General features: G+C 42.8%; 2 protein-coding genes across 5 annotated transcripts in view; both read left to right on the top strand.

The window, feature by feature from the left end:
• The window catches only part of LOC114604738 (uncharacterized), a 45,431-nt gene extending 31,444 nt beyond the window's left edge, over positions 1–13,987 (top strand). Inside the window, exons 16-20 of the mRNA XM_028745182.2 lie at positions 403–514; positions 1,701–1,784; positions 3,415–3,538; positions 10,483–10,573; positions 11,451–13,987. Coding sequence (XP_028601015.2) covers positions 403–514; positions 1,701–1,784; positions 3,415–3,538; positions 10,483–10,573; positions 11,451–11,525 — 486 coding nt within the window. The 3' untranslated portion in view covers positions 11,526–13,987. The remainder of the gene's footprint in view (positions 1–402; positions 515–1,700; positions 1,785–3,414; positions 3,539–10,482; positions 10,574–11,450) is intronic.
• A 2,646-nt stretch (positions 13,988–16,633) lies between these two features.
• On the top strand, positions 16,634–25,762 carry LRAT (lecithin retinol acyltransferase). Of its 4 annotated transcripts, none has more exons than XM_077934114.1 (3): positions 16,634–16,987; positions 20,912–21,601; positions 25,098–25,762. In XM_077934114.1, the coding sequence occupies exons 2-3, from the start codon at positions 21,005–21,007 to the stop codon at positions 25,248–25,250; spliced, it is 750 nt and encodes a 249-aa protein (XP_077790240.1). In that variant the 5' UTR covers positions 16,634–16,987; positions 20,912–21,004; the 3' UTR covers positions 25,251–25,762. The 4 variants fall into 4 exon arrangements, with proteins under 4 accessions (XP_077790240.1, XP_028601029.2, XP_028601031.2 ...); XM_028745196.2 differs by lacking the exon at positions 16,634–16,987 and adding an exon at positions 18,770–19,112; XM_028745198.2 differs by lacking the exon at positions 16,634–16,987 and adding an exon at positions 18,770–19,018.
• The last annotated feature ends 755 nt before the right edge of the window (positions 25,763–26,517 follow it).

Here is a 26,517-nt window from a genome sequence, read left to right on the forward strand (position 1 = left end):
AGGAAGGCTTGCTTGCTTCTCATTCCACTTTGGTTTTGAATCTTTTGCAAAACATGTACTTGCCCCTAAATGGTTGTAGACCACCACAGAAGTTTTTAAAAATCAAAAGCTGGAGAAAAGCCACTGACATGACTGGCTGGCTGGCTGCGTCTATAGGTTGCAGTAGACACTTCTGATTTGTGAGATATCTGTAAGCAGGAGCTATTATAGTCCAGTCAGCTGATGCCTTGGTGTGATAGGTTGTGTCAACACAGATTTCATTGAAAGCACAAGCTAGATGTTGCATGGGAGCACTAACACAGACAGTTTTACCCATTTTACATCTAACTTGTTGCCTACATGGCTTTTAGTCTTGTATATGTGGCAAGCCTATTTAACAGTTTAAATAATATCCTCCCCCAGATTGACATATTTATCAATGGGCTACATGTTGAAACATATGAGGAGGATCTTTCGTTCACTTCAGATGCAACAATTTCACATGATGAGCCCATGACTCAGGAAGAGTTAAAAGGTACTATTGTTTACCACTAAAATTGCTCCATACCTAGATTTTTTATTTTTATTTTTGCATATAGACATTTCTTTATACAGGGTGTGCTTTTCAGTACAGTCCTCTTCTATTTGCACACAGTCACGTCCACTTGAAAATAAATCAAATGCTATTGTAGTTTCTCAAATCTGGAGAAATCTTCTCTGTCAAATGTGCAAAGTATATTTCTTGTAGCAGATCCTAAAATTAGCAGATAATAAAATATAGGCCTTGGGCATAATCTTATAGCCTTATAGCCACATGCTGAAAATTGGTAGAATTGCTGTTTTTAACAGAATAAACAATTATTTAAAGTCCTATTAGACCACATGCCATAATTTTGCTTTATGGTTTATTCGAAAGTTTTGGATTATTTAATTACTAAAACGAATTAAGGATATTGCACAAAGGACAGATTTGTGATAGTATTGTAGCATATTATAAATGGTTGGATCTGGGGGCTTGTTTTGGACATTTCTCAATCCTAGTAGTAATTTCAAAATTTTACTGGTAAATGATGGAAATTAGAGTTCCAGACTAAGACTGAGGCTCAGATTCCCACTCTGTTATAAACCACCCAGGAGGACATTGGGCCTGTTTTTCTCTCTCCCAGCCTATATCACAGGTTGGTTGTGAGGATAAAGTGGGTGGGTGAGCCAACTTGAGCTCATTTGGTTTATGTTGAAATATACTGTACACAAGTTGGCCTATTAAGGATTTATTATTATAATAGTTATTATTGGAGTGTTTGTATATGAAGTGAATATTTTATTGTAATAAAGAATTCAATATTTTAAAAAATACATTTTCCCTTAACTTAGTTTTTGGTTGCTAAGGGTTATGGATCATTCCTACCTTAGCTTCATTTAAGAATATATACATGAAGATTGAGTCAAGTCCAGGCTTCCTCAACCTCGGCCCTCCAGATGTTTTGAGACTACAATTCCCATCATCCCTGACCACTGGTCTTGCTAGCTAGGGATCATGGGAGTTGTAGCCCAAAAACATCTGGAGGGCTGAGGTTGAGGAAGCCTGGTCAAGTCTGCAAGCAGCAATACGCTAGAGAGACAAACAAACAAACAAACAAACAAACAAACAAACAAACAAAACAACAGCTTTCCTGTTGCAGGTGAGAAAGCAGTAATTTTATTTCATTCCATATGTATAGATCTACCAAGTGGTCCGCATGTATATCGTCTGGAAGAACTTGCCTATACCAGAAGTGGGGACAAAGGCAATTCTGCAAACATAGGTATTCTTCAATTCTTATGGTTACATATGTGAGCTGTTTTTTAAATGAATGGAACTTTCACACCACATTGAGAATATGCTTAACCTTCATACATTATTGCAAGGATAACTGATGCTGAAGCGGTAGAACAAAATTTTAAACATTTCATGCATTCAAAATAATGCTTTGACAGTGTTCCACCCCTTTGTCCCACTTTGTCTATGTGCATTTCAAACTTGAAGAGCTTATTAAAATCACTGTCAATACAACTAAGTTCCCATCTGTCAAAGAGAAACACAATCAATGAATTATTGTTAAGCTTTGAGGATTTTGCCCTTGTATATGTTGTTCATTTATCACAAGTCAGTGGAAAGAGATGCAGGAAGCAATATACAGTAACTTAAGACTGAGCTTATTTCATATAAAACTGGACCTCAAATATATTTAAACCCCAATAAGCTATATGGATTTATCATCTACATCCTTTACTTGGAATTTTTTCTTACTTCCTACTGATGCTTTGTTTGGCTGTCATGTTGATTTTGGTTTTTTTAAAAAAATAGTTTGTAGTTGTTTTATCACATCTTTGTACTTCTATTGTAAGCTGTCATGGGACTGTTTTGGAAAAGGTGAGATATAAATATTTGAATTTATTTTAAAAATGTGTCACCAGGTGCAAAAATTATACAGCAGAAAACAAACACAACTTTACCTTACTTTTTATCATTATTATACCAGCAAGGACAGCTCATCAAACATGAAACAACAGCTGAGAGGAAGAAACGCCTCCCATAGAAAATGCATTTATTTTTAGTCCTGCAAGGCTGTTGGTTTGAGAAAAACTTGGAGTGGAATGGTTTCTTTTTTTATGATAGTTTTGCTATAAAACAGTATGTGGCTGGTGTTGTTTTCTGGCCCAATACACTCATACCTGGGTTGTTGAACACCATGGTACTCGTACATTTTGGCTCCTGAACGATCGAAACCTGGAAGTGAGTGTTCCAGTTTTCAAACGTTCTTTTGGAAGCTGAATGTCTGATGTGGCTTACGCTATTGTTTCCGGCACGCCTGCGTAATCGTGAGCCACTCGGAAGCTGCACCTTGGTTTCCAAACGTTTCGGAAGTCGAATGGACTTCCAGAACGCATTCTGTTTGAAAACGAAGGTACAACTGTACTGGATCTCATGGAGAAGGCAGGTCAAAGGTTACAGAACCATGGATAGCATCAAGTGAGCCACTTGCTCTGACAAAGATTGAGAACAGACCAAGCCTTTTAAATCAAGCACACCCCTTGTAGATAACTTCAGGACCATAAAGGACCAACCCTCTGGCCTGAATATGTGCACTTCCTGTTCCATAGCCTCCATCTTGGTGTCTCCTTGTGCCGCTGGACTAGTGAGGGAGGCATTGGATGGCTCTGGGGAAAGTTACTTTTAAGAGTCCCCGCTCTGCCCATTGAGATATGGGAGATTCTTTGGGGGTGGGGCTTATGTTCTGCAGGCTCAGTTGTCTCCTGCTGTCCAACAGCACACTCAGAGCCCTGCACCTGGTCTGTCCCCTTAGCTGAAGACTGCAGCCTCTGACTCCTAGTGTTGCTGGAGGCTAGACTCTGAGGTCATAACAGTTGTGTTCTTCTTGTATGCAACAACAGGTGTAGTAGCGCGACATCCACTGTACTATCCATACCTCAAGAAAGCACTAACTGCTCAGACTATAGAAGGGTATTTCCAACATCTTTTAGAGAAGGAACAGTCTGAAGAGAGCTCGGTCACAAGGTATGTGCTTTTTCAGATTAAGATATTCATGCTGTGTGGCTTGAAGAAACTGTTTTGTCATATTCTTAGATTACTAGAAAATATTCACATTTGAAATAGGCTTCAAATGTTATTCTAGTCAAAAGTCCAGCGGAGAACATTGGACACACATAAATGTTCCCACTGAAGGGTTGATTCAATATCACAAGTAGAAAAATGGATTTTGGGGCTCCACTGAGCTGCCTCATTTGAACAGGGAAAGTATGGAAGAGGTTGAGATATTAAGGCATGCCTGAAGTTGACTTAATATCTTGGTTTGCTCCAAAGCAGTGAAATAAAGTTTCCTGGTTCAGATGAAATGGAAACCTATCGTTAATAGAGAACTTCCTGGTTTGTTTACTCTAGTTGAGAAGAGGCTGTGGGAATGGCCAAAAGGTTTGTTTACATCTTGGCTTAATAAACCAAGATAGGATCAAGTGTATGTCTGACAACAGTTTGAGACAAAGAGTATTTGTGTCATTTAAAAGCAAACACCATCCTGGAAAAAGGGAAAGGAAAGGAAAATGGAGGGCAGTGGAAAAAGTGTGAATTGGGCCACTCAAGCCTTTGACAGCTCATTGTAAGTATCCCAAAAGAGGGATAGGAATTGAAGTTGAGGAGATGCCTCTCCCATCCCCTGCCTCCAGCTATATGGTTTGGGGGCCAACAGTCCTCTAGTGCTATTTAGCAGAATGGGGGAAATCTTCTGCATGGATATGGGAGGAAACAGACCAGAGAGGGGACTTGACAGCCATGAACAGGAGCACTGCAACATTGGTATATAATGTATCTGGAGGACAGTGACAAGAATGATAGGGAGGAGACACATGATCAAACCAGCGAGCAAGATCATTCATCTAAACCCTGGTCTTTCTCTTTACCTTTCCATCTTAATTAAATTATAAGATTTCTTGTCACAGCACCTAGCACACTATGACACCTAACAAATGTTTCATCATCATAGTAATAGGACTAGTCGTGCTGGTAGTTCAGTTTTACAGTGTCTACTCTGTTAATACTGCTGGCATAAATGATGCATCTGTCCCTTGCCTTGGGCTCATTTCTGTGTTGAACCAAATCCTGTACGTATGCAGAATGTGACTTCTTACTTGAGTTCAGAGAGGAATTGATAACAATCTCTGTTCCTTTGGCTCATCATAAATCAGATAATTTATGATGTTAAATATAAAACCACCCAGCCTCTTACTAGGAATGGAAACAACAATAATTCACAGCGAGTAAATGGCCATAAGGTAACAGAAATTCTACCAAAGTTTTCCATTGTGATGCCTCAAGATCCTGTAGAAATAAGTTATTATTTACTGATACAGTGGTGCCTCGCAAGACGAAATTAATTCGTTCCGCGAGTTTTGTCGTCTTGCGATTTTTTTCGTCTTGCGAAGCACAGTGTCGGGAAAGTTTTGGAAAAGCTTCAAAAATCACCAAAGTCTTTAAAAACCTCAAAAAAGGCTACCACACCGCGTTCTATGAGTTGCTCCTCGAAGTCAAGTCGCAACTGTATTAACGGTGTTAAGAAAAAGGAAACAAACTTGCAAGACGTTTCCGTCTTGCGAAGCAAGCCCATAGGGAAAATCGTCTTGCGAAGCAGCTCAAAAAACAAAAAACCCTTTCGTCTAGCGAGTTTTTTGTCTTGCGAGGCATTCGTCTTGCGAGGTACCACTGTATTTAAATTAGATGCTAAGGACCTGGATTAAACTAAATTGTACTAACGGAAGACAAGTTGCACTAGCACAATGGGACTTTCCCCTCTCTCCCACTATGCACCCCTGCACCCTCCCCAAACGTGTTTAGGGGGTGGTCGAGAGAATCCCCAGAACAGCTGGCAGGATGAGAAGAGGGGAGGTCATTCTGTCTGGCAGACATATATGCTTGTACTGATGGAATAATCGCCTTGGAATTCCACCCTAAATATTTTTGTTTCCAAACTCCCAAGTCATTGTCCTTCAAATGGTTGTTACAATGCTGTTTACAGTGGAAGCAAGATGAGAAATGACTCTGGAATGTCCTCTAATCTTAACTTAAAGGTAAAAGTAAAGGATCCCTGACAGTTAAGTCCAGTTGCAGACGACTCTGGGGTTGCGGTGCTCATCTCGCTTTACTGGCCGAGGGAGCCGACATTTGTCCGCAGACAGTTTTTCCAGGTCATGTGGCCAGCATGACTAAGCCGCTTCTGGCAAAACCAGAGCAGCACACAGAAACGCCGTTTACCTTCCTGCTGGAGCGGTACCTGTTTCTCTACTTGCACTTTGACGTGCTTTCGAACTGCTAGGGAACTTAGGAAGGCTTTTAATTAAGGCCTTCCAGCTTGTGACATTTGCTGTGGGATTTCCAAGAAATGATTCAATTGTTCTGTCGCAATTTTTTTTTTCGGGGGCAAACTGAAGAACAACATTTCTTTATCAACCTTAAAATCTTCATGATTATGCGGTCTTCTGCAAAGGTTAAGTTCATAGCACTTGTGTTCTCTGAAGGCTAGAGAATAGTTATCTTATTCACCGAGCAATGCTATGGACCATGAGCTAACTGTGCCATTTTTGCATTGTGAACAGATATTTGCTTCGTGAAAACGTGTGCTCAGGCCACTATTGAAGTTTTTGGCTTAATCAAATTTCTTTGATTAATCAAATCATAGGCATTTAGTTTGCTGTGTATTTTTAAGGATGTGATAACAGAATAATGTGAACACAGGGTGAAAAGTGACCAGTGAGAAGAAAGAACACTTTTGTGTTGCCCTTGAGGAGGATTAGAAGGAATTATACTCACATGCTTTTAAGATCTGAAGGCTTCTTACTGGGCTGGCAAAATTTGTTTGCCTATGGGAACAAAAGCAAACAAGCTTTCCATTGAAAAGAAAATGACACATAATTTTGAATAGCAATTTGAGAAGGAAAACCATATTCTTGCATTTTAATAGCACTATTTCTCTTTTGTATACTATCTGACAAATGAGCACAATTGTTATGATGCCATTTCTGTAGAAATTACTACAAAATGTAACTTCCTGTTTCTGTTCCAGTGAGGACTTCAGATGAGTACAATTGTTTAGTACTATTTCTGTAGAAATCATTACAAAATTTAACTTTCTGTTTTTGTGCCATTGAGGACTTCAGACAGAAAGATTTAACGCTGCAATTCTGTACTCACTTACCTGGGAGTAAGCATAATGAACTCCAGTGGTCCATACTTCTGAGCAGAGATTGCCTAGAATTGCCCAGTTAAAATAGAACTTAAATGAGAGTTAACTTGATAATACTCGTATATAGCTAGCTAGTTATTTTATCTTTTACATTAAAAATTATATATAGCTTATTTTTATTTAACACCCCCCAACAGATCTTGTTCCCCCATTTGGTATTTTTTTTAGTGGGGGAACACCAAAGCCACTCTGAATTCTCAAAGAACACAAATCCCTGTGTGTTTCCAGCTCCAACAGAAGACTGCCATGCTGTTGCTCCCTTTCACAGACACATACCGTATTTTTTGCACCATAAGACGCACCTGACCATAAGATACACCTAGTTTTTAGAGGGGGAATACAAGAAAAAAAAATTCTTTAAAGGGAGCGCTGAGCAGAGTCTGTATGCATCCCAGGCTCTGCTCAGCGCTCCCTTTCACGAGCCGCGTGGAGCGCGGCTCTTGCGGGCTTTTCTGGGAGGTGGGGCAAGGGACTGAGGGGCTGCCCTCTGTCCCTTCCCCCACCTCCCGCAAAAGCCAGGGATAGCCGTGCGAAGCCTCCTCAGGGCAGTGGAATGAAGGCTCCCAGTGCCCTGAAGAGGCTTCACGTGGCTAAGCCAGAAGCTAGAACAGCGAGAGGGAATGCTGTGCACGATCTCTCTCACTGTTCTGGCTTCTGGGATAGCCACGCAGCCTGCATTTGCTCCATAAGACACACACACATTTCAGCTTAATTTTTAAGAGGGAAAAAGTGTGTCTTATAGAGCAAAAAATACGGTACCTTACTGGCATCACCTCCAACAAGGGGGGGGGGGGAGCTGAGCCCTGATTCCAAAAACTTCTCCCCTTCCATTCAGAGACACCTCTTTGGCAAAAGTAGGTGTGTACCAACCCCTCTGCCAGAGCCATCAAGGTAATGGGATCTAGCAGGATTGCTAAAGCATAGCTATCTGCTTACCAGATGTCAGCCTCACAACCTGGGGATCCTTCAGGCGGCATCCAGACTAACCTCCCAGATTTACAGCAACACATTGTCATCTTCCCAGAACTCCCAGAGAACAGTACAATACACATCTTCTGCATGTATTTTGATGATTAGCGAATTGTTTGTGGAAGCTCATTGCAGCCCCTCATACAGAGTCAGCGTCATTCCACCTGCCCCAGGCAGCTTAATCACACCCTAACTGAGAGTGTTAGTGAAGCTCTACCTCTCTTTTAATCAGAACCAGTGAGGGAAGTGAAGGTCCTGTGTGAGTGTCTGGAGGTGGTTGGAGGATGGATGGTGGCTAATGGATTGAGGGTGAATCCTGATGGGACAGAAGTACTGTTCTTTGGGGACGGGGTGGGCTGGTGTGGAGGAATCCCTGGTCCTGAATGGGGTAACTGTGCCCCTGAAGGACCAGGTGCGCAGCCTGGGAGTCATTTTGGACTCACAGCTGTCCATGGAGGCGCAGGTCAATTCTGTGTCCAGGGCAGCTGCCTACCAGCTCCACCTGGTACGCAGGCTAAGACCCTACCTGCCCGCAGACTGTCTTGCCAGAGTGGTGCATGCTCTAGTTATCTCCCACTTGGACTACTGCCTTGGACTACTATGTGGGGCTACCTTTGAAGGTGACTCGGAAAATGCAATTAATCCAGAATGCGGCAGCTAGGCTGGTGACTGGGAGTGGCTGCCAAGACCATATAACACCAGTCCTGATAGATCTGCATTGACTCCCAGTATATTTATGAGCACAATTCCGAGTGTTGGTGCTGACCTTTAAAGGCCTAAACGACCTCGGTCCTGTATCCCTGAAGGAGCATCTCCAACCCCATCGTTCAGCCCGGATGCTGAGGTCCAGCGCCGAGGGCCTTCTGGCAGTTCCCTCGCTGTGAGAAGTGAGGTTGCAGGAAGCCAGGCAGAGGGCCTTCTCGGTAGTGGCGCCCGCCCTGTGGAACGCCCTCTCATCAGATGTCAAGGAAATAAACACCTATCTGACTTTTAAAAGACATCTGAAGGCAGCCCTATTTAGGGAAGTTTTTAATGTTTAATGCTGTATTATGTTTTTAATATGCGGTTGGGAGCCGCCCAGAGTGGCTGGGGAAACCCAGCCAGATGAGCAGGGTATCAATAATAAATTATTATTATATAAGTGGCACCAAGTCTGAAAGCACATTTAAATGAGAGGAGCCCCATTTCAGTCATGACTTGCATCCCATCTTAGTCAAGCTTGGGAGCAGCCTGCTAGCTAGAGTGGAACTGCTCTTTGGAGGGAAGACTTCTCTAAACTTTGCTTCATACATGGAGCTGATCCTCAGCACTGGTTTTAGGTGGTTCAGGGGGCTGCCCCAAGCAAGATGGGGAAGGTAGGAAAGTTGCATTCGACAGGCAAAACTCCACTCACATTTCATCTTAACATGTGTTTGGAATTGATATTTTCACCCAGATATAACAGTTCATTATATATATATATATATATAGAGAGAGAGAGAGAGAGAGAGAGAGAGAGAGAGAGAGAGAGAGAAGAACATGTAGAAAAGCAAAGTTTGCTCCATTAAAAAACGTACAGAATTGTATTGGTACCAACCAAGTTGTCACAAAATAGTGACGACAAGGGGAGAGGAGGAGGAACAACAACAACAACAACAACAACAACAACAACAACAACAACAACAACAACAACAACAGCAGTATGCTGGATTTTGGCCAGACAGGCCAAATATGGCCATCAGGGCTCTCCCCAAGCCACACACCCCACCAGCCCTGCTTTGTGTGCTACTTGATTGGTTTTGCCTAGCCTTGAATTCTGGTAATGCTTCTTCCTTGCTTGATGGAGGATAGAGAGGTATTTGTAAAGAAACTAACCTACTATACAAGGTAAAATTCACACTAGTTTCTTTGCTCGCTTTTGGCTCAGTTTCACGATGGAGATTACAGAGTGTCTCTGATCAGTCTCTGTTAGGAGCTACAGGTATTAAATAATATTATTTATTATTCATGCTGGGATAAAGAAACAAGGCCTGAAACCCATTTTTAAAAATTACAATGTCCAACAGTAACCCAGATCTGCCCCCATGCCTTCAGTGGCTTAACCCTGGGTTCCTGATTAGTCAGAGAGCTGAAATAAAGAAAAGCATGGCATTCTGTATGTTAGCAAATCTGGAGATCAGTTATACCAAATTGTGTGGTAAACCTAGTGGTAGGACTGGATGTAACCTTCAAAATGCAAAGTTCCTCTTCAGGTGGTAGGAATGCAGCTTCTTATGGATGCTTCTGCCATGAATGGCTTCCTTCTATATTCCCTAAGGCAGCTAAAAAAGTGCAGTCATGTTGGTCCATGAGAAGTCCATGAGAAGGAGGAAGAAACCCTCCAGAATTGGGGTATGACTAGCAAACAGTCATCACTTGCCAAAGAATTTCAGGAAGTTTGGATACTAAACATTATGTTAGCTTTTACATTGGAAATAAACTTTTTAGACTGTTGTATTGGAAATAAACTTTCCAGACTGTTGTAGTCTGCTAGTTTTATAAACATAGCAATAAAATGAAATGCTCTGCCTTATGCACACACTTGTTAAAATAGGTCAGCTCCTTGAAGTCATCTTCCTTAAATGTGCATCATTTCACTTACTCATGTGTTTAGTTTCTAAATCCAAGTTTTGTAATCCATGATCAGTCCCAGTGTGATTTCTTAAGGACTTTGATGAAATTGCAAGCTGGTGAGGCAAACAGCTATATTTTATTTTTCCAGATATGAAATGCCAGGAATACATGGATTGAACTTCGTTTTGAAAAATGCCCTGGGTGGCGGTGGCACTGCATCTCTGAGAAGTGACCCACAAGTAGGTGTCTTTTTCCCAAGGGGTTACTGAGTTGGCCTGTTGCAGCAAATTAAAAGGGTCTTTTGCCCCTTACAAGATTGATAGATGTATTGTGGCATAAACATTCCTGGATTAGAGCCCTCTTTATTGTAAATGGGATGGGGAGGCGGGGTTCATTAAATGTATACCACAATACGTCTGTTACAGTGCAAACCTATATATGTCTACTAAGAAGTAAGCCCTTTAATGTGGCTTACTACCAAATTAGTGGATATAGGATTGCAGCCTTAGGCTTTAAGGTGGCACAAGACACAGAACTCAAGCAATTTGTTTTCTCCCCGCCCCTTACATTCCTTTTAACAAACTGTGATAGATTAACCAGCCATTACCTGCTGAGATGTTAATGTCCTGAAGTTACCAATTCTAGCTCTAAGATGGTATTCAACTAAGTTTTACTCACAGTAGAGCTGCTGAAATTAGTAAGCTAGGACTGTTGATTTCAATGGGTCTGTTCTGAGGAATACTTAGTTGAATTCCACCCCTGGAGTTCAGAGAGTTACCCTGTGACTTGTCATGTTCTACCCCATTTCTGTGTTGGCCTCTGCAAACAGCTTCTGGGGACAGCCTCATGTTCTCTTGTATCTTGGCTTCCCTTTCTATAGAGACTCATATGGTGCAATCCTGCACATACATTCTCAGGCAGAAATCACACAGGTTTGGGGCCATGAGGTAATTGAATAGAAAGTGCCAAACTGAAATAGTTTGCAGCATGAGGAAGGGAGTTGCTGTTCAAAAGGGGGAGGGTCACTAGGGAGACAAATTTGGGGTCCCCCCTTGTTTGAATAAGAAATTACCTTTGTTGCTGCATAAAGTGATATTTATTTATTTGCTTTCACAGGGCAAGGCGTATGGGCAGATGCTGTTGGACTTCCAGATTAAAAATGTTCCAGATTTAAAATCTTTGATAGAATAACAAATCTTTGGCCTCATTCAGTTTTCAAACAACGTCAAACACATATCAACCCAGAAGCACGTGCTTCATTCAAAAATCAAGAAACCACCGAAAAGTTTTGGTGGCAATTATCAGTTAAAATGTTCAGCTAACGCCTATGCACAGATAAGGAAATGTTCTGAGTAATGCCAGATTTGTTGCTTTGAAAGTGACTGGTATTTCCTGTCTAGTGCATTGGATGAAGAGCCTATTTATTTCCTGTTAATATAATTAAGCAATAAATTTTGGAATATCTTTCTGAGAGATAACCACTGTTCCCCTCCCCCCCAAAATGCATGTCCTTCACTGCTTTCTGGTACAGCAGTAGCTCCAGCAGCACTGTAATATAGAGTTTGCTACCATTAAATCATTGCTATTTGTTTGCAGATAGATGCTACTTTATGGGATCCAGGAATTGTTATTGCCACAGTCTGCAGGAGGTCTAATTATACTAGGAACTCAGAAACACATGATTTTTAATGCTTGCTCAGTCTTGTTTGCTTCTTTCATCTTTCATGGTTACTGAAACTTAGCTTCTAGATTAGCACTGCTTTCATTGGAGGCTTCCAAATTGCTATTTGGATTTAAAAACAAAACATGTGTTGTGTCCCAGCCTTCCCCAACCTGGTTCCCTCCAGATGTTTTGAACTACAGCTCTCATCGGCCTTAGCCAGCATAGTTCCATGGTAAATGGATCAGGGAGGATGGGTTTTTTTTATCCAAAACATCTGGAAAGAACCAGGTTGGAAAAGGCTTAGCTTCAAAATGTTGCATCAGTGGTTCAAAGTGTGTTCAGTGTGCAACCAGTTGGGTATGTATATTCAGTAAATGGTGTAGTATGTATTTTAAGTCAACGTGCAGCAAGATAAATGATACATTGTACAACTAATGAAGAACCACTCTGGATTTCTCCAGATGCTGTTGAGCCATTCCATACTCTTGAATTGGTTTCCCAGTTGGTCAGGAAGAGGCAATTGAAAGGAAGGTAATCAGACAAGACGAGCAATTTGAAGTTCCAGTGATTGCACATCCATTGGGAGTTAAAACTTCATGAGACAAGGTAGAAGCTGGAGTCTCCCCCTGAATGCGCTTTAATGTAAGTTTTATTAACAATGGCAAAGATCCAAAGAACTGATTTAGATCAGCTTAAAGATGGGGGGCAAGCCGGGTGATATTTTGTATCCCACCCCCTTTGATAGAATCATAGTGTTGGAAGGGACCCCAAGAGTCATCTAGTCCAACCCCTTGCAATGCAGGAATCTCAAGTAAATCATACATGAACACTGGCCATCCAACCTCCAAGGAAGGAGAGTCCATCACATCTCATAGAAGTCTGCTCCACTGTCAAACAGCTCTTACTGTCACAGAGTTCTTCCTGATGTATAATCGGAATCTCCTTCTTGTAACTTGAAGCCATTAGTTTGGATCCTAGCCTGCATCTTTCGTGTGACAGCCCTTTAGATATTTAAAGCAAGCACACCACCATGCCATGTCACAAGCTGCTTTTGAAACTCCTTCCTTGCTTTGTCATGGCGAGGTTGGGTGGGTGGACAAAACTGAAGACCCATAAATACAAGCAAGCCCTTGGACTCCTTGGGCATGTTGAACTAGAAGGTCACATTTGATGGCTGGTACAATGTGTTAAAAAGATACTACCTCCAGATAAGTCCACATGGGGACAGACCCTGAATACTGGCAAGTGGTTGCTTATCCTACTTGTACAAACTATCGCCTTTAGCTAGGGATGGGGAACCTGGGGGCCTCCTGGTATTGCTGAACTGTATATCCCATTATGCCTAACTGTTGGCCATGCTGGCTGAGGCTGATGATGTCCAGTAATGTCTGGAAGGCCACAGGTTTCCCTTCCCTGCCTTAACCTTTATTTGGAATTGACCAACTATTAGCTTAGAGTAGTCTGTGCTAACCTGGTGCAGTGTAGGTGTTTTGGACTACAACTCCCATCAGCAACAGGTTGACATGGGCTGGTTAAGAGTCCAGGCATCAGAAATCCTGATCCATTCATTCTGTAGTACAGTGAAGATTGGTATACAGTACATGCTTCACTGAAAATGACAGTACAATTTTTTATTTTGAATTTTTTTATTTTATTTTTAGAATTATTATTTGTAGCTGTTAAGTGCTTGAATTTTTTTTATATATATAACACTAGTTTGGACTATGTTAACTTTTCCAGAACCTTGTAGACACATATTAAATTCAAGACCTGTACACAGATTTTGCACATTCGTTCCTCCGGAACAGCATACAAGCCACTGTTTATCAAGATTACATTTGAATATGTTGATCAGACTTTGGACTTGACATTGAGGCTTCTGTACAGAACTAATAAAAGTAGGGAGTACACCCGGGTGTAGTCCCATCTTCATTACTGAAAAGTGGTACACATAATTTTAGTGTTAAATAAATGTTAAATGGAATCAGCAGTTTTGTTGTGTCTCCCTTTCTATCTTTCTTTTCATCTGCTGACTTTCTCTAGGCTCACTGTAATATAATGATGTCCCAAGAAGCAGCAATCTAACGTATTCCAACTTCATCTCATTATATAGTCACAGAAAGGTAAAGGTAAAGGGACCCCTGACCATTAGGTCCAGTTGTGGACGACTCTGGGGTTGCGGCGCTCATCTCGCTTTATTGGCCAAGGGAGCCGGCATACAGCTTCCGGGTCATGTGGCCAGCAGAACTAAGTCGCTTCTGGCGAACCAGAGCAGCGCACGGAAACGCCGTTTACCTTTCCGCCGGAGCGGTACCTATTTATCTACTTGCACTTTGACGTGCTTTCGAACTGCTGGGTTGACAGGAGCTGTGACCGAGCAATGGGAGCTCACCCATCGTGGGGATTTGAACCACCGACCTTCTGATTGGCAAGCATTAGGCTCTGTGGTTTAACCCACAGCGCCACCTGCGTCCCTATCACAGAAAGGTGGTTGTGCCTTGAATGATGAGGCAGACTTTTGTGGTATTTTCTGTTGTAAAGAGACTCCACTTGCTACATGATTTAAATTTTGTTTTCACTTTCTTATCTGGATAAAGGTTGATAGTTAAATCAGCAGGGGCAGGCAACTTTATTCAGTAGGCATTGATCCACCTGGCAAGGTGGATGCTTCTGAAAAAGGAAAAAAACAGTTGCTGGAGGTTGGTATGGAGAACCAGTAGGTGTGGCAGAGCTTAACTTCACCCTGCCAGTTGTTTTCCCCTTGAAATCACACTCCACCCAAGACTTCCGCAAAACATCATATCTCATGTCCCCCACCACACACACACCAAAAAGCAGATAAACAGTTAATACTGTATAATATTTCTGTTTGTGACCCATCTTAACTAGGACTGGACCTCTGGGAAATTCATTTTGTGCAGAGAATGGGAAGTGGCTAGCTGCATTCATTTAAAGTCCATTAGTCAAGTTAAGTATACATTTAAAAAGTCAGTCAGTCATCTGTAGAATCCTTTTGTGCATGAACTGACTGCTCTGCCTCTGGTGTGCTGCCACCAAATGATTCCTCCCTTCCAGCAGCTCTCCTGTGATTAGGACTCCAGTTTGTAGGAAAGCTGTGTGTGTCTATTGGCAGCATGCATAAGGGGTCAAATACTTTGGACCTTTATAGTGCGATCCTATATGTCTTTCCAGGAGTAGTTTCAGTTCAGTTTGATTTTCCAAGTGAGTTTAGGATTGCAGCCTTAGCATAGTTAGTAAGGACAGTCAGTTCTAAATCAGATTTTCCAAAAAGTTACTGAGCGGTGATACAAAGGTGATGATTAGACAGGAAGTTGGCAGAAAAGTCACACATGGTTAAGTGAAAATAGTGCAGAAGAGGGAATTTCAGCAAGCGTAGTTTGCAAGCCAATTGCAGGTACCCTGCCCTCCTTTCCATCCAGACACCCTGAAGTGAATTCCAAAGTATTTTTAATAACCCCCCACTCCCTGAAAATGGAAAATTATTTTTGCAAATAAAACTATGGGGGAGGAAGAAAGGCATGTAACCAGCCTCATATAACCAGCATGCTTTAGTCTAATTAATGCATGAAGGGGTTAAGACCATAGCATAAGCTGTCCTGCCAGGCTTAGCTCACCTTAGTAGGCTCTAGGACAGTGTTTCCTAATTAGCTAAGTACTGCAGACCCCCAGCCAAGCCATGGATCCCCTGCTTTTGAAAATGCTAATATTTCTGTGGTAGTTTTTGTTATGTAAATGGTACTACCGTACCATCCAACATGTCCCAGTGCAAAACTGGGATTCATGGCTTCTGGGACGTGTTTCTGCACGAATTACGTGACCCATGCAAGAGCACAGTACCCCAAAACATGCATTTTTGGGTGCCACAATCTTAGGCGTTTTTTGGGCACTGTGCTCTCGTGTCTATATTTTCTATAGCACATTTTATTGGAGAAAGTGTATTTAAAGTCTGATTCTGATGCACTGTTCCAGCAAAATTTTGCAATGCATGGTATTGAGACTGTGTGGATATAACTCATACAACCCTATGTTTACTCAAAAGTAAGACCACTTTAGTGTGGGCCTGCTCTCAGGTAAATGCACATTGCATCCTTACAGTGCTATCCTAAACATGACTACTCAGCAGTAAATTGCAGTGAGGTCAATGGGGCTTACCATTAGGTGGGTGGATTGCAGCCTTTGTGAGTCACTGGTTGAGCTGTGATGTTAATCCCTAGAATGAGTATTTCAGATTTACATACTGTAGAACTGTAATGCAAATTTAGGCTATATTTTAGTTCTGACAGATTTGTGTCCATATGACGCTTTTCTTTTCAAAAATAATGTGTAGCAACATATTTGTTGCTACAGCTGAAATACCTACACACACGCACACTTTCCTATTTTGTTATACTGATTCTAGTTACTGAATATGGAGCAAAGTCATTCTTAATTGTTCAGTCTCAAAACGCCTTTGTTCATGGCTTCCAAGGGTACCATAGAAAATAGTTATTTAAAATTTACTCAACTTGTTTCAAAGGTATTTAGTTTTGTCTTTCCTTTAATAGGAAATTAGTTGTATGTGAATGATAGCCAACTAAGTAATTGATTAGACCCATGGAAATCACTGAAATTAATTTAAACTCTGTAATTTCAATGGGTCTATTCTATGACTTAATTCTTTTGCCTTTTATGAAAGTTAGAGAAGGTCCTTGATAAAGGGTGATGTGTATAGTATGCCCTCTATAACATCCGTGAATGTTCTCTGCTTGTTTCCACACACCCACACCCCATTTTGAAATATATATTTAAACTAATTACTGTTGCTTTCTGCATCTGAAGCTCCCAACAGCACAAGGACAGTGAAGCGTTAATTTAAGAGAGTGGCTGAGTATACAGCTGAATTTTCTGGAGCTGCAGTCAGCATGGGATCAATGCATAGCTTTTCAAGAAAATGCAACACTCCCCCCCATCCCTGCTAATGAGCAGCCAGGTAAGATGAAACTGTTGTTTCCCCAGCTTGTTAGTGGAAGTAGTAAGAAAAGGGACCGCTAGTTTTTTCATACATTCCTTTTGAGATTCACCCAAGCAATCAAGGCTTTTGGCCAGAAACCTAAATAGCATCTCTGGTTTCATGGGCCATTTCCTCTCTGGATTTATCTGTAATGTACCCCTTCATTTGGGGGGATTAAGATTAAATGGCACTGGAAAATAAAACAAAGGCTGCCTCTGTCTAAACAAGGAGTGAAACATCCTGGAAACATATTTTTGCACACTAAAAACCAACACTTAGCTCTCTCTCCACCTGACTTCCAGCTCAAGTTCCCACTGGCAATACTACAGTGAGTTCATCTGAGGGTGTGTGTGTGTGTGTGTGTGTGTGAGAGAGAGAGAGAGAGAGAGAGAGAGAGAGAGAGAGAGTAGCTATGCAGCCAAGACTAAAAGGCAACAAGTTCTCAAAACCACAAATCTAAAAGAAAGAGAAGCAGAAGATTCACTTAAGATAAGTGTCATGTAAGGGTTCCTAGTTGTGGAACAGAGTGGAGATCTGGGCCATTTCCTTCTTAATTCCACATGGATCATCTGAAATAGATTTCTACAGTAGCCCTTCAGGGCCTGAGGCTCGCATTATAGCATTTGTTAAATTACAAAATCCACATTAGGGCAACATCCTTATTAGGTCGACCAACATGTTACAAAATAGTGCACAAGTTTGTGAATTCCCGGGATCTCTACATAAGGGTAGATGCTGGAGCCACAGATGGAGTCTGCATTTAGGCACAACTTTAAGATGGTATGTAGGAGGCCGCTGGCAGTCAGCTGAAAGGAGTCTGTTAGGTGCTTTGCAGTTTCCAGATTGCACCCAGGAAGAAAAACTAACACTCTTTTTGGTAAAGATAAAACAATCTTGCTCTTCAGCTGTTGCATTGGCAATCCTAAAATGTAACTTGGGAACATCTCGGAAGGGCTACAGCCTATGTGCTTTAAATGTATGTTGTGGTGCTGTGACCAAGGACAGGTAAGCCAAGCGCCTATCAAGGGGAGAAGTTCATAACCAGGACAGGAATGTAAGAGCAGCCCTTCTGTTGCTTATCTCCACTATCAATGAAAAGGAGCTGAAACAATTGCGCGGGAGAATTCTCATTTTGCAAACATTGATGCTGAGTATAGCATGCCGTCACTGCTTGGCTCTATTCCCCCACCGCACCCCTTTCCCCCATTGTTTTCCCTTCACAACTGATGCCCCAGGCATTCTCCGCCCCCGGAATTTGAATGGGTGGGGACGGAGGGAGAAGTCTTGCTCATTTTCTTTGTTAGTTTAATATGCTTCCTCAATTAAAAGATTAACAATAGCAGGCAAGCTTCTGCCACCGCTGTCAGATCTCTTGCAACATACAGCCCGGAGGAGAGTGCCAGGTGTGCAGCGCTCTTCCATCCAAGAAATGCATCCCAGGTGCTCTTGGGAGTGTTCCAAGCGTGTGTCCCATTCAGTCGGTAGAGCGTGAGACTTTTAATTTCAGGGTCGTGGGTTCGAATCCCACGTTGGGCAAAAGAGTCCTGCATTGCAGGGGGTTGGGCTAGATGACCCTCATGGCCCCTTCCAAATACGATTCTGTGACACTGGCTGCGAGTTCCTTCCTGGTAACCCTGTTTAGGGAAGCCAGAGGTCCTGAGGTGCGCCTCCCTCCCTCCCTCCCCGCCCCCGCCGCGCCACCAGGGAGGTCCTTAGGCAGCGCTGCCTGCCCGGGCGGGGAAGGAAACTCGTCCTGTCAGGGCCCATCGGGATCCGTTGCACAGTTTGGGCAAAGGGGCTGAAAGAGAAACGGCTCCACGCCTCTCTCCCCTTCGGTCCCAGCGGCGCTTTGAGAGACAAGGGGAAAGGGGGAGCTCTCGCTTCTTCTAAGCGCAAGGCGAGAGAGATCCGCCCCCTTTTCCCGGGGCCCCGCCCTCTCCCCCTTCCAGCGGCCGCTTTTCTGCCTCTCCGGATCCGGAGTGCCGGGGGGCGAAACACACACACACAAAAGTGAGTCTGGCAGGGGCCGCTAGCGAGAGAATGGCGGGTTGCGCGGGGGAGTAGCCTCCCCCGCTCCGGCTGTCAAGCCCTTGTCGCCTTCCAGGTAAGATGAATGGCCCCCCATCAATCATGCTTCGCAGATTCCGCTGGGCTACCGAGCACAGTAGCCTTCGACAGGGGCCGGGGGGGGGGTAGGGGAGAAGCAGCTTGAGGGGCTTGGGGTGGGTGTTGAGTTGAGGCTTTTGTTTGCTGGGCTTGACCCCTCCGCATAATGGATTAGCAGAGAATCAATCTTAACCGCGAGGCACGGCTGGCTCCTTCCGCGCGTCTCTCTGGCTTCCCCGGCTGGGGCAGCCCAGCTAGCCTGCCACAGGCAGACAAGCCGCCGAAGAGTCTCGTGGCACCTCGAAGGCTGGCGCAGTTGTGCCAGATGCTTTCGTGGAACGAAGCCCACGTCATCAGTTATCCTCACTTGCAGGTACGCGCGCGCACACACAAACACACACACACACACACACACACACACGGTGGGGGAGGGCAGTGTAAACAGTGGCGTCAGAGGGAAAGGAAATGCGGAAAGTTAAAACGGGGATATCCATACATGAATAGATGTGTGAAGTGCAAGATTAATACCCCCCCTTCCCCAAAGCCAGCCAACTGTTATTTTATTTTTTCGTTTGAGCAGAAATACTGGCCCATTCTGAAAAGGGAGGAATTACTTTTAAAGGATCGCTTGCTTTTCTCCCATCACTCTGCTTCTCCATCACTACAGTTTCTTTAGCACCTTCCTTCTGAGAACCCTGCAAGTACCTCCAGGGTGCATGAAAAGATTAGCTGGGGATGGGGTGGTGGAAAGGGTTTGCCCATGCTTTTGCTTTTTGTCATAACAGAAATGTATATCTTCCCCAATTCTGTACAGATCTTGTTGCCTCTCTAAAAGTTAAAATAAAATAAGGATACATTACAATTCTGGGGGAAACCAAACCACTTCCCAAACTTCTGCCAAGCAGAAACCACACTTGACAAAAGCCCTATATGTTGCATTGGAACTTGATGCTATCTTACCTGGAAACTATGTGGAAAGGTATGCTTTGAACAGTCACATAGGAAATGCAAATAAATGAACTTCCATCATGGCATTTGGTCTCTCACCATCTTGCAAATTCAGATATATATATTTTTAAATGTTAAGTACCAAGCTGAGTTCATGTATATGTCAAAAATGAATCACTTTCATCAGTAAGCAGATCTTTCAATCAGTACATGTATAAACTCGGATCCAATTTGCATGGCATACAACAAAAAACCTTTCACTTAGATGTACCTATCAACATTTTCCTAACACTGACTACATAGCAAGGTTTGAAAACCCATTCCTATTGGTTGCAGTGGCCATTACTTGAAAATAAGACTGCAAACACATGTGCAAGGAAATAAAGCCCATTGAGCACAGTGGGGCTCACTTTCATGTAAGCATCTATACAATTAAAAGTCTGCAATTCTAATATTTACTTGGAAATAATTTCAGGGTGCCATAAGTATGCAGCCTTGTAACCCAAACCCCTGCATATTTGGAAGAAAGTCTTACCAAGTTCAGTGACAACTTACTCCAAAATAAGTGTATGTTGCAGCTTTTGTGTCTCAGTCTCCCAGGATGGGCTCATTAGTCATAATCTATCACAATCTGAATCAAATGCCTAATGATTGCATTGGTACTTACATCATTCTAGGCTTTCAAGCTGTTCAGTCACTAAGTGCTTGCATTCTGATAAGTACATGGTCTAGACTAGGTGATTTTGTATGTGTGTCTGCCCATTCTATATACTGAATGCATAATTGGGACTCTTGTAAAATGTTTCTGAAAGAGTCACTTTCTGAGTAGAGGTCTATTTCACTCCACAGTAACCACCCACTTGCCTATCTGCCAATCCAAACTGATGCTGGTTGTGGGACAGCCCCTCTTGCCATGATAAAAAGGCAAGATGCTGAAGCTGAATGAATCAGGAGCAGCTGCAGCCGCAGAATAAGAATAAGATCAGCACCATGAAAAACCCCATGTATGAAATAGCATCCCTGCTACTGGAGAAGTTTCTGCTGCTTGCCAACTTCAAACTTCTCGGTGTGGGCTCCGGTGCAGAGGAAGAAGAGAAGAAGAAACGATGCTGTTATTATGATACCACCTATTTCAAGCCGGGGGATTTGCTGGAGGTGCCCCGAACACTCTTCATTCATTTTGGCATCTACCTGGGGGATAACCGGGTGGCTCACCTTATGCCAGATATCCTGCCTGCTCTCACCAACGACCAGAAACAGATCCAGAAGGTGGTGACTAACAAGAGACTCATCTTTGGTGTCATCACTAAAATGGCCAGGATCCGTGTGGACACAGTGGAAGACTTTGCCTATGGAGGCTCTATTCTGGTAAACCACATGGACAAACTCTTCAAGAACAACGTCCTGCGTGATGAAGAGGTGGTCTGCAGAGCAGAAAAGCTGGTGGGTGCCACTGAATACAGCTTGCTGTGGAACAACTGTGAACATTTTGTGACCTTCTGCAGATATGGCTCTCCAGTCAGCTTCCAGACTGAGAAGGTAAACTACCACTGTACAAATCTAGCCAAGCAACCTGGCTAAAGGATTCTGAGTCCTTGCTTTGAGAGCACAAAGGGACAATTGCACAGTGGCTTATCTGTATGGGACTCCCGTGTTGTGCATTTATAACCTATTTCTATAAGCATTTCTCACTTGCGCTTTCCTTCCCCCAGAACATAAAGTAAGCTGCATAAGTTGAGGGTGTTTCATTTTTGGTTCAGTCTTGTGCCTTTAACTATTAGTAACCAACTGTGTTCCAAAATCTCTAACAATCCATAAAAAGCTATATAGTGCCTTTTATGTTAGTGGTAAGATTCAAGTCCAAGCTTTCCTTGCCTGTCCCAACAAGACTGCTATCCAATCACTTAATGTATCTCTGAGCCAGAATAAACAAATAAACAAAAACAAAACTGTCCAGCCATTCCATCGTCTGGGAACAGGGCAGTGTGAGCTGATGCTGCCAAGGAAGTATAGAGATCCTGCTGTAGCACCGGCTATCCAGTTTTCCTGTCTGAAAGCAAACCTGGGCAGAGAGCTATTCAATTCCCAAAAGATTTTAACTAGAGCCTTCTCTGTTGAAGAGAAATGCTCATCTTCCCATTGCTCCTAAGGAATGAAATTTATTATTATTATTATTATTATTATTATTATTATTATTATTATTATTCAGCTCAGGATTTGACTACACTTACAGTCCTTTTAAATTTTGTTTCTTGCAAGTCAAAAGTGGGCAAGTCATTGTTTTAACATTCCACCTGCCTCTCTTAGATCCAAGCCCAGACCTCTAGCAAGGGCCCACTAATCTAAATAGAATTTGGCCTTAGACTGCTGACAGAATGCTAGATTTGGTATTTTGAGTACTTTCTACCTAGTGACAATGGTGCTGGTTGCAGGAATTGCTATATAGTGTATATATTTCCTCCCGCTTTCCCCCCTAATGAAATGGTGATTCCCTGAAAGGCTTACAGTTCAAGGCTGTTGCAGATTCTGGCTTTTTAATACTCATGCAGAAATGGATAGGGCTAAGGGGTGCCGCATGCAACACTGGCCTCTGTCCCTCTTTCCTTCCCTCCCTTCTCTTATGCCCTCTTGTGTCTCTGCCTCCCAAAGGCTTGCACAGCTGTTTGTTCCAGCAGCCCTGGCTACAAGCTCCCCAGGTGAATGGTGCCTCTGTGGCTGGCCAGGGGGTACTTCCCACGACCCCATGGAGCAGTGTGATGAGGCACCTCTCTTTGGGGTGGGGGGGGGGCAGCTCAGAGACCAGGGGCAGCAGCTGCCCAGAGGACTCCCAAGGAGAGGAGAGGGGAGAGGAGGTTGAGGGAACACTCCACAAAGGAGGGTGTTTGAAAAAAGGTGAGAGGCTGCCAGCTCTGCAGGCAAGGGGTGACCTAACTGGGCTCCTGAGCCCCAATGGGGTGCTGCAGAAAGAATGCAGTCGTAGACTCAAAAGGGTTGAAAACGTGTGGGCTAAGGTATGTCCTTTCCTTTTCCACTCTCATCTTTAGTGTGTGAAAACTTCTCATTCATTGGATTGGCTGCTATCTAAAAGCAGAGCATGCAAAACAGCCATCTGAAGCACAGCATATCCTCTGCAGAACTTGAGTTCAGTCCCGTTTTGCTGAATGTATGTTTTAGTCAGCATTTATTTCATATTGTTGAGGGTGGCCCTATGTGAACCTTCCATCTCAAGCTTAACAGTGTTAAGGAAATAGGTCTCTCTTCATATGGGACAGCTGGGTACAGGGAGTGAAAATGAACACTGGTTTAGGTTGTACACTGTGTACTGTTCCAACAGGCAGGGGTTTGGCATTGCAAAAGTAAAAAAAAAAAAGTTCATCTTTCCATCAGAGGGTAAACACAGGATATTTTTGGTGTGGTTTAGCAAACATCTAAATGTGATGCCCTGAAATTCAAGGTTATGATTCTCCTTTGTAGCTGGGGATGGTGGTACTAAGAGCAGAGCTGATCTCTCCTCCACCATTCAACAGAAATAAAGGTACATTGTGCAGAGACTAGGAGCAGTATTACCAGCAGCCCCAGGTTAGCTCAGAGGCGTGCTTTTACAAGCTGAACTTGATGAAGTCTGCAAAAGGAAGTACGTCAGATTTATTTAGGTACCAAGCAAATAATTTCTTGTAGTAGAGGCAGTGTTTCTGGGTGGCTAATTAGAATGGAACACATATTACCTTCTCTGTGCCCAATGCAGGCAGGAACAGAGCAAGGGCTATTTTGCTTTAATTTCTCTCTCTCTCTTAAAAATATTGAATCTGTGTGAAATGCCAATGAAGTCATTTAGGTTTGCCAGGTTTCTGACAGACAAAACCAGATTTTAATTGGTGTTACTGTTCAGCACTGTTAATCTAACAGAGTTTTTGTATAGTGCTTTATTAGTCTAATAAATGGCTTGGCTGGAGAGAACTTGCAACTTTTAAACCCTTAAGGCTGCCTGGTTTGGCTTTTAAAAAAATAAAATTGGTATGTTTCCTTAAGAAGTAGGACAGCTAGTTCTGAAGCCTTCATTTGTTCATTTTAAATACACTTTAAAAACAACAGCCAACCCCAACTATTCACTACTCTGCGCCTCACTTGGATGTCACTGGTGGATTGGCACATTCTGAAGACTATTCTTTCCCCCTTTCTGTTCATTTCACTCCTGCCATCTCATCCCAATGCAGTACTCTAGTAAATAGTAAATGTGCAGGTACCACAGTTCTGCTGTGATGATGGGGTAGTTGAGATGGGGGTGGCTAGAGAGTAAGCAGTCAAGGCATTATATACTTTCAGTCCATCAAAACCAACTTGCTAGAAAGCACTGAAATACCATCATGTAAAAGTTAGCAGAGAACTGAAACCAAATTCTAGCCAATGTCATCATGCAGTACATAACATAATTATCCAAATGGTTTTAGAAACACACACATCAACTGGAGAATTAGAAATTCAGATGGATGGGAAGTGGGTTCCTGACCACTGGGGTGCCTACTCTTAACCTGTAGTGTCTCTCTGTGGTCTCAGGTAGAGCTGTTTCCCTGCCCTGCTGCCCTGAGATCTTGGAAGTTTTGAACCTATGGCATTTTGCATGCAAATGGTGTGCTCTTCCACAAAGCTATGAGTCCTCCCAAATAAACAAGGGTGCTTCAATATCCCTTGTAATATCACTGAGGATGTTGGGGTACATCTCTTAGATCATGTGGCATAGTTGCTTGTAACAGCAAAACATTTTGGACTAGCCCTGCTAAATTTCAATTAAAAAATTAAATACTATGTAAGTCAGTTTACTATATAACCTGGAAGGTGGTGGACTCTCCTTTGTTCAACCAGGATTAGCTGGTCACTTTTTGGTGTGTTGTAGTAGCAATTCCCTGCATCAGCAGGAGGTTGAACTACATGAGCTTTAAGGTCATTGCTAAATCTATGATTCCATGCATGCGTTTATTTCTCAACTGGAAGCAGTCCTTAATTTGCATTCTAAAAATTTCTGCTCTGATTTTTGCAGTTCTGTGAAACGGTGAAGATGATTATTCGGGACCAGAGGAGTGTTCTTGCTTCAGCACTGCTGGGACTGGTTTCTATACTCTGCCTGGGTCTGGCACCTTCTACTACCCTCCCTACCATCATTATTCCATTCATTTTGTGGATGGCGGGTTAAAGGCACCCACAGAGCTTGTTAGAAGTTGTAAATAGAATGTACAATGTATTTATGAAAGCTCAAACACCTTTCCAACATTGTGTACAGAAGAAAAATGTGGCATCCAGTTGTGTAATGATTTAAAAGCATCATTGGCCAGAATATGTAATAGCTTACTGTGTAAGCCACTGGATTTTGTGAAAATCTTTCTAGAAGGCAAATTTAGCAATGGGTTCATGGGATTTACTCCCAAGCAAGCATTCCTAAACTGCATTCCTAAGCTCAAAAGTGAATTCTAATGAAATTTATAGGTCTAACTCCCAAGTAAATGTGCATAGGTTTGGACAATAAGGGTAATATGGGAAGAGGTGTCTTTCAGTGAAACAGGGTATTAGAGTCCTTAGCTAGTTGAGAGGGGACAAATAGGGAATGAAAACAAGCTACTAACATTCAGCATCTCTTCCAGTTGTACTTTGAAGTTTGTTGTTTCTAAACCAAATGCAGTGGGAATAAAATAAGTCCAGATGTGTGTTTTTATTGTTGCATATTTAACAACTTCTGACTGGTTCACCTCTGCTTTTTTACATTTCTAATTTTAGACTCTGGGCTTTACAGGGGCCACCTCTTTAGACAGTAATGTGTATTACTTCACTTACTTCAAAGCCAGCCCTGCTGCATTTGGGGAACCTCCTGCTCATTCTGCTGAGAGGGGCCCTGGACTTCTGTCCCAAAGTCCTGCCAGTGAGTTCTATAAAGTGGGAAGTTAATTCACCAAGAGGCTCTCCATTTAAATTACAAAACTGCCTCCCACCCTCCTGCCTGGATTTAAGGGCTGTGAAAAAACTGCACCTTCCTAGAGCTGTCCCTGTTATTAAATGTTATAAATCATGCCAGAAGTTTCTGAAGTGTAGAGACTAAAACAGTTTGGCTGGTACAAGTGGCTAACAAGCAAGCAAAAAAAGAGAGAAAGGCTGTGTTTTGAGGGAAGATGAAAGGAGACTGCCTTGCTCTTTAATCTTTTCTTGACAATGAGACCAATCGGGTTGGAAATCATGAAGCTGCTTTATGACAGCTAATGCACTGGGAAGTGGGAAGCGTGTGGCATCACTGTGTCCAGGGCCAGACCTGCCATTAGAAAGGGTGAAACAACCTGCGCCAGGCAGCAGATTTCAGGGTGCTGTAAAAAGTGTGGCAAATTGTCAGTTATTTAGACCGCAGTGCTGAGTACACTTACGTAGGAGCTACCACAGAGCGATTAAGAATAAAAAAGATTGCTTGCGGGGTCAGA

This window comes from Podarcis muralis, chromosome 9 (genome assembly GCF_964188315.1).
Source record: "Podarcis muralis chromosome 9, rPodMur119.hap1.1, whole genome shotgun sequence".
Taxonomy (NCBI): domain Eukaryota; kingdom Metazoa; phylum Chordata; class Lepidosauria; order Squamata; family Lacertidae; genus Podarcis; species Podarcis muralis.